Here is a 12,352-nt window from a genome sequence, read left to right as displayed (position 1 = left end):
ACTGGTGGAGGTACCCCCACCTCACTGCAGACTTCTCAAGAGTGCTGACTCCTCCTGGTTTCTCCTGCGTAGTAGATATTCAGTGAAGTGTTTAACTGAATGAATAAATAACAAGAAATAAAGACGCAAGCAGAAAAGAACAAGACAGAAGCAGTGAAGAACCAGCGAAGAAGAGAAAGAGGAGGGCTGAGAGTGAGGCTGGGGAGTGGGAAGGCGGAACCTGGGACCCAGCTGCCTGGACCAGCATCCGCCTCCAGCTAGTAAGCCCAAGAATCCTATTCTTCATGAAATGCCATGCCTCATGGGCCTGCCCAGGCTTAAGGTGGGATGATAGGGCTCTTTGGTCCAGTGACAAGATGCTATGAGTCACAGTGTGCTGTGGGTCACATATCCTAGGGTTGTATGGTATGACTGTCCCTTTGTAGGGACAAGATTCCTTAACGCAGGCTCAACTCCACCCCTGATCTCCAAGGCACTCTTAGCATCTCTTCTTTCTGTCCTTTGTATCTGGTCCTCTGAGCCAGTGACTTTCAGAGTCTTTGTCAGTCAGTCAAATGTTCAGACAGCCATCTTTGCAGGCTCTCAGACCCAGAGGCCAGGCTTAGCAAGGTGGCTGCCTCTATATCTCTTCTCTGAGGCCCAGACAAGCCAGCCACCTCTCAGGAAGAACAAGGGGACAAGCCTAGAAGGCCTGGAGGCCCAGAGGATCCTAATTGTTCTGCAGTACCTGTTGCCATGGTGGCTTCCCTGGGGTGGCATCTCCCCAGTCGACATGGAGAACAGAGATGTACTGTGGTACCACCTCCATCATGGCTGCTTCAGGAGAAGCAGTGCTTTCCTGAGCCATCAGCCAGTCAGACCAGTGACATGTCAGTGCGATCCTCCATGTCTGGGGACCAGAAGTTAGGCCAGCTTCACCCTGATGTCTCGCAACACTGGTGTGGTAGTAGGCCCTCCCATCCCCTTAGGGAACAGCACTGTTTATACTCCTGGCAAGCCCACTGGGGATGCCATTTCTCTTAGGACCCCACTAGAGGTAGCAACCAGCTCCCAGGAAGCCTGGGCAGGGAGAGGGAAGGCACAAAGGCCCCAGGGTAACCGTTCTCTTTCTCTCTCTCTCTGGACCTTAGTGCTGAGCTGTGGCAAGCTGGATTTCCATACACAGGGTTGAAATGTTGGTTTCTAGAACTCTCCATTTCTTCCTGTTTCCCACCTCCCAGATAGGGACTCTACCCACCTCTTGCTGCTGCTTTCTGCATGCCCCCTTTTCTGGGCTTTTCTACTCTGTTTACTCTCATTTCATCATCTAATCTAGGAACAGGAAAATGCTAATCAGCCACATTCCAGCATGAATTAGGGTCTATGTATGTTTTATTTCCCAGGAGATAAAATTGCAAGAGCTCTCACCATTTAGTGTAAAAACCTTGTTCTCTGTTACAGGAAATCCCAGCACCAAAGAGTCCTAAGAAAGATAGCGGGTGTTTTTGTTTTTCTGGGTTGTTTTTTTTTTTTTTTGGTTGTTGTTGTTTTGTTTTTTAAATCTAAAGAAGGCAGATCTTCCTTGCATGGGTAAAATTAGAGGACACTCTCTACAGGGAATTCTTGCCTGGCTCTGATTAACCACAAAACAGATGAAGACGCTTGGGCTGCAGCTCGATGTTAGAGAGCTTACACGGTATTCAAAAGCCTTGAAGTTCAATCCCCAGAATTAAACTATCAGACACGCTAAGCATTAACATTTGCCTTCGTCTAAAAGCTCCTCCCCCTTTTTGACTCCTCCCATATTATTCTACTATTGAGTCTTTTCTCTGGTAAGCTTACCCATCTCCCAAGGCCTACTCAAGTGTCACCTCTGAGAATCTCCCCTGAGCTCTCCCAGGAAGAACTCTTTTATCCTTCATTTGTGCACAATTAACACTTGGTGTATTTATCACCGTGATGACTTCTTGCTTGTTCACTCAGCCAAGCCCCTGCTCAGTGCTCATGAGCTCAATGGGCAGACGGATAGTAGTGAATGAGTTAGCCTCTTCTGTCTTTCACCTCTGTCATTCCAGCCTACATCTGAGTCTCAAAATTTGTTCAGAACAATTTCCTGGCATGCTATGCTTTACAGCCCCACCGATGAGTCTCCACGCCCTCCCCCATCCACAGATCCCATTGCAGCCAACCTGCACAGACTCTACTCCAACCGGTGTCCTTGTCCCTTTCCCTCCAGGCTTCTTCCTGCTCGGTCTTCATGAAAGAGTATTCGGTGCCTCTTTCTCTCCCCAGCTCTCACTCAGTATGTGGTTTGTGCTCCCGGACAACATCCCTGATGCAGAAGTGAGCCTTGGAGGCTTAGAGAAGGGAGCAGAGATCCAAGGGGTCCAAGCCAGGCTAATGATGCTGCCGAGCTTGAGCCTCCACATTTGTGCAGCTGGAACGAGCCCACACAACCGTCACATCACCCAAAGGTATTTAGGAGAATTAGACTCCTAACAGGTCCTGTGGGACCTTGCAAAGCAGGAGCTGGGGTGAAGGGCCATCAACCCCCTGACCTTTGAGGAATGCGGGTGTTCTGCAGTCAGAGGCAGTTACCCCAGGAAGCTGGAGAACGCAGCTCCTCCTTTGAATACGTACTTGCAGCAGGGCGAAGTGAGTTGTTTCTGTGCTCTGTGCAGTCACTCATCTGAACAATCCCATTACACACGTGAACAGCAATGCAGAGGGAATATTTCGGCAGAGCCTGCAGGCAGGTTTCATGGGCCCAAATCCATTCTGGCTGGTTCTGGCCTTGTGCACCCACCACTGAGTCTATGCCCGGACCTGGCCATGTGGCTTACTCCACACAGCCACTACTGTCAATTCACACTGTCTGTGGTCAGTTCATTCTAGCTGCAACTGGTTTTGCTGCTTGGGAACTCTATGGCAATGAACAAATGACCTAAGCCCTCTGACCTTGGTTCCGTCTCTAAGGAACTCTTCATCTCAGCCTCTGTTGAGAGGAATAGCGAGATGGGCCAGACCCAGTTAGCTGAACAATGATCAATGTATGCCTTGGGGAAACTAGGCAGGGGATAAAGTTTCAGGCCTGATTTCCACGATTAGAAAGTACCAGAAATAATTTTCCTCAAATCCCTTGCTAAAACCATTCACTGGGGGGATGATGGGATGGTGTGTGTCCAGCTTGAGGCCAGCCCCTAGGACATTGATACCCATAAAGCTCCTCACTAATACAGCCATTTCCCTTGTAGTGACCCAGAAGCAGGATAATCTGGACTTGCTTCCCATGATGCCGTCTGCTTCCTGGGCCATGCCCATGATTAGGGTAACTCAGCCCTAATTTTAACAAGCTGCTCTTTCTCTCTCCTCCAAGGCCCAGGACTTGTACACAGACACACACAGACACACACAGACACAGACACACACACACACACACACACACACACACACGCCACTGAAAGTGGAGTCAAGGAGACATCAGGGTAGGAGGAAGCACAGGACATAACTGAAACAGTCTGGATCTTTTAGTATCCCCTAAGACTTTGTCCCCTGTTCAAGGGACTTCTGCAAGGCAACAGAATCTAAAGGATATAAGGCATAGTGGGAAGAAATTAGGTTACTGGGGAGTGGCATTAAGGAGGATCTTGGAGCTCTAGTCCTTTCCTCTCCCTTTACCTCTGGGACTCCAAGAAACAAGCCGACCTAGCCATGGGTAAACGCCAGCTCCTCACTCAATGCTATCCCTAATATCAGTTCACACTGCCTCGTATTGCTCTGCCATAGTGTAGTGTTTGCCCATGGGCCCCAAACGTCAGAGCCGAGTGACCATGGACTAACTGATGCCTTTGAAACCACAAGACAATTAAGTGTTCCTCCTCCTAAGATGACTGTCTCAGGTATTTGTTACAGTAACAGGAAGCAGACCAAAGACAAAACCAACCAACCAAAACAAAACAGGAGTCTAGAAGTGGAGGAAGAGAGGAATGGGAGGACAGAAGATAGAGAAGAGGGAGGGAGGGGAGAAGAGACAGAGAGACAGAAAGACAGGAAGGAGACCTGACCAATGAAGGCCAAGACTGTGAAGCCTAAAATGAACCAAACAGGCCAGAAACAGAATCACCGGGAAAACCTCACACATTCATGCGCTGAGCAAATGCCCAGTGGATGGAGCAAGCACTACAATTCAAGGAAGATGCAGGTCAGAGGTAGGTCAGTCTGGGAGACATACATTCCACTGTGGCATGAGTTGGTTATGGCTCTTTTTCTGGGGATGTTTCCCTCATGCAATCATGACGTTCAACCGGTTGATGTGCAAGTGAGTTAGGCTCACACCACCTGTCTTTGGCAAGTGTAAAGTTACTTTGAGACTGAGAGTTGCCGAGGTGGTGGCGGTGCACGCCTGGAATCCCAGCATTCAGGAGGCAAAGGCAGGCAGATCATTGTGAATTCGAGGCCAGCCTGGCCTACAGTGAGTCCAGGACAGCCAAGGCTAAAACAGAGAAGCCTTGTCTCGGGGGGAAAAAGGAAAAGAAGAAAAAATAGACTAAGACTATTCTAGGTTTTTATTCTATGTATGGATGTTGCTGGCTGCAAGGAGAAAGTCCAGGTTTTTTTTATATTTTTATTTAATGTGTATCAGTGTTTTGCTTGCATGTGTATGTGTGTGCCATGTTCATGCCCAGTGCTTATGGAGGCTAGAGGAGGCTATCAGAAGGCAGTTTCGGATCCCCTAGAACTAGAGTTACAGGCAGCCATAGGCTGCCATGTGGGTGCCAGGAATCAAAACGGGTCCTCTACAAGAACAGTGAGTGCTCAGCGTGCAGGCAGCTCAACAGACTAAAGGCCCCTTTCAGGAAGATAAGCTGGTCTCTCTGTGTCTAGGCAGCTTGGCTGGTCTGTGCTTCTTACAGGCTGCTCAGCTGGTCTGAGCCTCTTGCGGAGGGCTCAGCTCTTCCAGGCAGCTCTGCTTGTCTGATGCTATCTCTCTGAAGTCCTTACTGTTCGTATACACACTTAGGACGGAGGGACCTAAGGAGCCTGATCAAGTCAGAGTTTCCCACACACACCCCACCCCCACCCCCCACCCCGACCCCCTCTGTTGAAACAGCCCTGTTATTCATCTTCCTATAAGCATCCTGTATCTTAAACAGCTTCTCTCCAAAACCTCAGAAGAAACTGTTAGGTACATAACACCAGGGCACCAGCAAGCTTCACCTTGGAAAGTGCCTAAGCCCTCAAACACCTGGCTCACAGCTGTCTCCCCCTCTGGTGGTCCCTGTGGCATTCCTCCGTTCCTTCTACCCCCACCCCTGAAAACACTGCCCATCCCCCATGCTACCTGCAGTACCCACTTTTTTTTCAAAAGCAAAGCATCCATCCTGCAGACTCCTAACCTTGAAAGGAAGTTGGCTGACTTCCCGAGCCCATGAGTTCCCATCAATTGCTGCAAAGGTTGTAAGCATTTATGGGTTTAAGCACATTTTTCAGAAAGAAGGGCTGGAGTTTGTTTCTTCCACGCTGTACTGGGGCGGGGGAAACTCAGACTTGAAGGTACACAGGGCATGGCCAAGCAGGGGAGCAGCAGGAGACTCAGACTTGAAGGTACACACTGCATGGCCAAGCAGGAGAGCAGCAGGAGACTCAGCCTTGAAGGTATACACTACATGGCCAAGCAGGTAGGCAGCAGGAGACTCAGCCTTGAAGGTATACACTGCATGGCCAAGCAGGAGAGCAGCAGGTCAAGGCGCCTGCCTCCAAATCTAATAACCTGAGTCTGATTCCTGGAACTCACACAGTGGAAAGAAGACAATGGGCTCCAGCACGTTGTTCCCTGACCTCCCCAGGCATGCCGTATTGAATGTGTATGCACAGGCACACGTATGTACACATGCACACACATGCCTGCATGCAATGCATACATGCGCACACACACATATACATGCACACACACGCATGCACACACATGAAGGGGTCTTAAATTATATATATATACATATATATATATATACACATATATGTACACACAGGGTTTCTCTGTGTAGCCTTGGACTTGCTTTGTAGGCCAGGTTAATCTCAATTTCACAGAGATCTGCCTGCCTCTGCCTCCCCAAGTGTGGGGATTACAGGCGTACACTACCATGCCTGGCTCTTAAAAAACTTTTTTAAAGGGTTATACACTGCACAGGCTTTGAAGACAGCCATTCTTGACTGATATTATCCCATCTACTCAGTTTTTGTTTCTTGACTTTTGTTTTTTTGTTTTTTGTTTGTTTTGTTTTGTTTTGTTTTTCGTACATACAGTTCAGTTCTGGGCTACTTGGAACTGACTGTAGACAGGATGTGGGGACCTTGAACTCCCAAGCTGTGCGTGATCTTTGACAACTGGTTTAACTTCTCTGAGCTACAGCTCCCAACTTGTCTTTCGGGAATGGCACCATCAACCTGCACAGTTCTTTGGGGCCTCGAATGAAATCCCACACCTACTGCTGAGCTCAGACGCTGATGCTGAAGCTTTCCAACCCTTCTCACATCTTCCTCTTCTTAAACCGGGGCAGGGTGGCTGGGGGCCGGGTGCTTAGGTCTGACTGCAGGTGGGAGAGGGAAACCAAGGGTCTCAGCAGAAGCTGGCAGCTTAGGTGCCTGGTAGAGAGGCAACTGAGCGTGCATGTGATATTTGGAACACGGCTGGAGATCACACTGCATTTTGGCTTTAACCAACTATTTGACATTTTGCGGAGCTCATTTCTAAACACAGAACTTGGAGCTGGCAGGCCTGGCTCCATTCCCGAGTTCCAATTCAGTAGCCTCTGCTGCACGGGGGGCTTTAGTTTTCTCTCCACTCCCCATCATCAGAAGGCATTGCCGTGAAAACCCGGCAGCCATCACTTCATAGCAGAAAGTGCGGAAACTGAAGGGCGGTGTGTATGGGGGGGGGGGGGGGAGTCTTATCTCCAAGGAGATGAGATGAGCACTTCCCTGATTCTACGGGACGGCTAGTCTTGTGTATATGGTGATTGTACAGCCCCAAGTGGAGTGAGAACCCGAGCTAGAGTCCGCTTGCCTACGAAACCACACCAGCTCTCCAAGAAGCTGGTTTAACACCCAGCCCTGCCCCCCACGAGTGAGTGTGCAGGAGAGTCAGCTGACCGCAGAGCACCGTGAAATCTCCCCCCCACGCTGCCTCATCTTTTCCTGTCAGCTACTGGGCTCTCTCTGCTACCAAAGCTTGTTCTGTGCCCATGCACTGTTTCTCTCATAGAACTAGGAGTGAACCGAGTCCATTTCCTGCTAATGTTGATAGGTCGGGGGACCCTGGAGGATATTTCCAAGAATTGAGAGGTATTCTCGGTTCTTCTTACTCTGTGATCTGTTTCAGCTTTACCTACTCCCCCTTTGGCCGGCTTCTTCTAGAAGCTGATAACAGTGGCTTAGAGAATGCTTGTAAAGGGCTTTGAGCTTCTCACATGGAAAGGGCAAGAGAGATCCAAGTCACCTCTTATCTCCCTCCAGACGACAGGCATGAAAACTGTCCATCTATGGCCTTTCTTGCTCACTTGGCCAGTGGGTGAGTTAATGCCAGGCTTAAATGGCTATTCATATCTCCTGTGAACCTGACCCAAAAGGCTGCATGAGATCAGCCATGAAGCCACCAATCCATAAATCATCCAGCCTCCCGCAGTCCCAGGAGACTTCGGTCATTGGAGACCTTAGAAGTCACTTTGCCCCCCTCTACCAATGATTTCATCACCCTGGATTTGATGAGCTCTGGGATTTGATGGGCCAGACAATATTTTTAGCTACGAACCACGATACGAATTTTATCCCCATTCACAGTGGTGGTAACAAGAGGCAACAAGTCAGGGAAGACATGCCCAGCTCCCAGGCTCAGAGCTCCTTGAAGGTAATGTGTGTCCTTTTCTTTCTGGATGTAGTAAGACATGCCACTGTGGCTTCTCCAGACCCTTGACCTGGAGGGCTCAACCTCCCTGCCAGACCTTAGTTGGTCCCTGCCTCACCTCCTCCACACACCCTGTTCTCCAGCCACAGCCCCACATCACTGTCCCCTGAACTTGTGCCCTTCCCTGCATTGGCCTCACTTGGCCTTCTGCTTAAAGTGTCCCCCCTGCACTCTATTCCCCAGCTATTCCGTTCCGCTATGTTCCATCTACAGGATGCTGTGTCTCGTAGGCCTGGACACCCGCTGCTTTACACAAGTCCTGTTAGGATCCATAGTTTAGGGTCTCCTTTCCTGGAACCCTTGTCTGTTGGGTCATAGGAGCCTAGAACACTGGTTCTCAAGAATTACCTAAAGTACAGATGAGGCCAAGTGGACGGCAACACTTCCTCAGCATCATATGGAGGCTTTGTTTTACACATCCACACAGAGCTTATTGACTTCTCCAGAACCGCAATTCACAGATGGCTGCTGAGCTTTTGAAATGTGGCTAGTGCCATATGCCAAAATGACAATATTTTGGACTTGTCGGGTTAAAACATATTATTCAAATAACTTTTGTGTTTGCTTTTGCTTCTTTTGTGTGTGTGTGGGGGGTTTTGTTTCTTCCAAGACAGGGTCCCACTTTATGGTTCACAATGACCTTAAACTCAAAATCCTCTTTCCCCAACCTCCTAAGTGTTGAGATTGCAGTACGTGGGCCACACCTGGCTTTTGGTTTCCTTTGTTTTATTTTATTTTCCTAGACAAGGGTCTCACTATGTAGCTCTGGCTGTTTTGGAACTCACTATGGAGTCCAGGTGGGCTCTGAGCTCACAAAAATCCATCTGCCTCTGTCTCCCAAGTCCTGGGATTGAAGACATGTGCTACCACACCTAGCTTATGGTATGTATGTATGTATGTATGTATGTATGTATGTATGTATGTATGTATTTTGTTTTTTGAGACATAGTTTCTCTGTGTAGGGCTGTCCTAGAGCTCACTATATACCAGGCTGACCTTGAACCCATAAATCCACCTCCCTCTGCCTCCTGAGCACCCAGATTAAAGGTATGCACCACCACTGCCCAGCTTTCTTTTTATAAACTTAACTTTATTATTTCATTCATGTGAGTGTTTTGCCTGTGTGTACATCTGTGTATACCACCAGTGTGCCTGGTGCTTTCAAAAGCCAGTGCTGGATCCCTTGGAACTGGAGTTAGAGATGGTTAGGAGACATCACAGGGGTGTGAGGAATTGAACCCGGGCCCTTTGAGAGAGCAGCAAGTGCTCTTAACTACTGAGCCATCTCTCCACCCCCATGGTTTTATTTCTTAATGTGGCTGCTAGAAACAGCTAAATTCTCTCACAGGGGCACACATCTATTGGAAAACAGCTCTAGAAGGTGGACTGTCATATATTATTAATATTAATTGAGGAACCAGGCTGTGAAGTTGCATATTAACTTGAGCCGTGTTTTCCTAGGTAGAGTCCCAATGACTTCTTTCCTGTATGAAATAAATTCAATATTATTCCCCTGCTGATAACTGAAATTGTCTTAAATGGTTAAAAACAAAACAAATAAACAAGCATAACAACAACAACAAAAACAGGATCTTCATTTGTTTTTTCTTTTACATGCCATTCCTCAAGTGATCTTAGAACCATTATCACTGTATTGTTAGTGAAACCATTTGTTGTTATTGTTCTTTTAAAATAATATTTGGGGACTTTTAGTTTCCTTTCTCTAATTCTTGAACGATTTCATACAGGAATATAATGAATGTTGGTTATTTTCAAGCCCCAGTACCCTCACTTATGAACACCACCCCACTAGAAATTCTCCTTACCAATCAACCAAATCTTTCCATGAGACTCATACTGTTTTTCTTTTTACAACTTTTGTGGAAATTACATTTTGAAAAAAAAAAAACAAAAGAAAATTATACTTTGATAGATCTTTGTCTCTGCCCAGCTTTAAAGCAAAAAACCTAAACTGTTGATATGCCTAACATTACTTCACGTCTCCATAAATAAATCAAAATGAGTGAATAAAAGCACTTTTTGGGCTTGGGCTTAAGTTTGCACGGTCAACCATATTTTCCAATAGGATTCCTATGAGCTGCAGGTCTAGGCGTTAGAGAGGCAGAAGAAGGAAAAAAAAAAAAAAGACCGTCTTTTCAGACTCTAGATTATTCTCCGGGTCCTGGGACCTGGGACTCCAAAGGGAGGCTGGCTAAAGCAAGTTCCTTTTGAAGTGGGGCTGAGAGCTGGGATTGGCTTCTTAGCCCTTGCTGCCCTGCTCACCAATTCTAGTGCTTTGGTGATTCTGTCAGCTAAGCCTAATATTCCTCGTGTCTAGACCCAGATGTTTTTCTTGTTAGAGGTCTCCAGCAAGGTCAAGTAGCAATGCCCCACTGCAAGAGCCAGTTCATACAGCAGGCCCGGTGAGATGTTTCTAGATCCCTCAGTCTTGGCCAATAATTGGAAAAATATGTCTCTTTCCCTTTCCCCTCCTAGGCATCTCCACAGTGAAGCCTGGCTGGCTGGCAGCTGAGGGCCAAAGGTGACTGCAGATTCCTCGAGGACAGAGTTTTTCACCTGCATGCCTGGCACCTGGTTAGCACATAACCTGGTGTGCAGCGGACATGAATCTTCCTGCCCCTCCCTCTGCCCTGCTCCAACACAGAAGCAACTTCCAATGAGCCTCACATATAGACTCCTTGGCCTGCACAGAGTACCATTAATCAATGCCCCCTCTGGGAGTCTGGGCAGGATCAGCTGATAATTAGGTATCAAGCTCAGGGCTGGTGACCTTTCAGAAGTGTCACAGTGAGTCTGCCCTTGTCCACATTCTTCAAGAGAAAAAAAGAAAGCAGTAAAACCTTTGCTTCTGGAGAGGAATGAAAACAACATTTTTTTTTTAATTGCTAAAACAACGACAGCGTAGATTTACTGTTTTAACCATTTTTAATGCACCTATGACATTAAGTGTGCTCACACTGTTACACAGCCATCACCACCCCAGAATACATCACCCCTAAATAACTAAGCACCAATCTCCGAGTCCCCTAACCCCACCCTGCAGGCCTTCATTCTACCCTTTTTCTCTGAGGTTGACTACTCAGGTACCTCTTCTAAACAAAATTGTACTGTGTGTGTGTGTGTGGTGTGTGTGTGTGTGTGTGTTTGTGTGTGTGTGTGTGTGTGTGTGTGTGTGTGTGTGTTCTACTGGAATAAAGCCCAGGGCCTCATATATGCTAGCCTCATGGCTAGCACTTGTAAAAACTCCCATTTTGAGACAATGTCTCACTAAGTTACCCAGGCTAGCCTTTAACTCATCCTGGAACCCAAGCAAGGCCTTGAACTTTTGATCTCCCCCTGCTGGAGCTTCCTGAGTAGCTGGGATCTCATGCGGGCACCGCCAGCCCAGGCGTGTCTTCCTTTTCAAGGCTGAAAAGTATTGTCAGATGTGTAGATGGTATTTTATTTGTCCTTTTCCATAATGGCCCTCCCCACCCCCTGGGCATTTTGTGGATAGCATTGCCAGGAACATGGGTAGACCAAGAACCTGCTTAAGTCCCAGTTTTCATCCTTTGAGAGTATGTACTCGCAAAGTAGAATTTGGGGACCGATGTCAATGTCATGTTTACTTTTCCGAAGTAAAAGCAGCAGCAGCGTGGCTGGGCTATTTAATGCAGGCTCTAAGGTGTAGTCACTGTGTCTTCTTTAACCAGCCTTAGGGATGGAGATGATTGCCACTATATACAAAGTGATGTTTAAAAAAACAAAACAAAACAAAACAAACAACAACAACAAAAACCGCTTATGTTGGTGACTAACAACAGGTTTGGGCCCAATTTTGCTTGATCCCAAAGCTACTGTCATCCCTGCACTGGGACACTGAGTCATGGAATCTGGTGTTTGAAGCCAGTGAAGCTATTCTGGGAGAAGAAAAGGAGGGGGTATAGGTGAAAATCACCTCTAAGAAGGGGGGGGGTCCCACCTTGAAGCTGTTACAAAGTAACACTCCCTTTGCCAACAATAACATCTTAGCAGGAAATCAATTGCTAGAAGAACAGGGTATAGCTCCCTCTTTTCTTGTATCAAATGAAAGTTTCCCAAATGGTTTCCAGATCCCCCTAACTGGGGTACCCCAACCTTTCCTCCTCCTACTGGCCAGGCTATCTCCCTAATCTAGCCTCTTAGCATAAACTTCATCCTCCCCTGGGAAACCAGCTGTGCCCCTCTGCAGGGGGCTCCTCTGTGTTTTCCTTCCACTGGAGAGTCTTTGCCCTTGTTGCTTTTTATATAGTTCAACCCATCTGAATAGTTCACATCTACCAATGCGTCTTGTGAACTGATGTTTTCAAGAAAAAGCCTATGAAGGACTCTGCAAGGCTGGGCAGTTCTCAGCCTATGGGTGGTGACCCTTTT

General features: G+C 47.5%; 1 protein-coding gene across 2 annotated transcripts in view; it reads left to right on the top strand.

Annotated features, from left to right (window-relative positions):
- The window catches only part of KCNC4 (potassium voltage-gated channel subfamily C member 4), a 53,459-nt gene that overhangs the window by 28,704 nt on the left and 12,403 nt on the right, over positions 1-12,352 (top strand). Inside the window, exon 4 of one of the 2 annotated variants that reach the window (XM_084756200.1) lies at positions 10,436-10,481. The exons of the other annotated variant lie outside the window; for it this stretch is intronic. Coding sequence (XP_084612326.1) covers positions 10,436-10,481 — 46 coding nt within the window. The remainder of the gene's footprint in view (positions 1-10,435; positions 10,482-12,352) is intronic. 2 annotated transcript variants of the gene reach the window in all.

This window comes from Acomys minous, assembly GCF_964271855.1.
Source record: "Acomys minous genome assembly, chromosome: 14".
NCBI classification, from domain to species: Eukaryota; Metazoa; Chordata; class Mammalia; order Rodentia; family Muridae; genus Acomys; species Acomys minous.
Note: the sequence above shows the minus strand (reverse complement) of the source record. Positions and strands in the feature narration are given on the sequence as shown.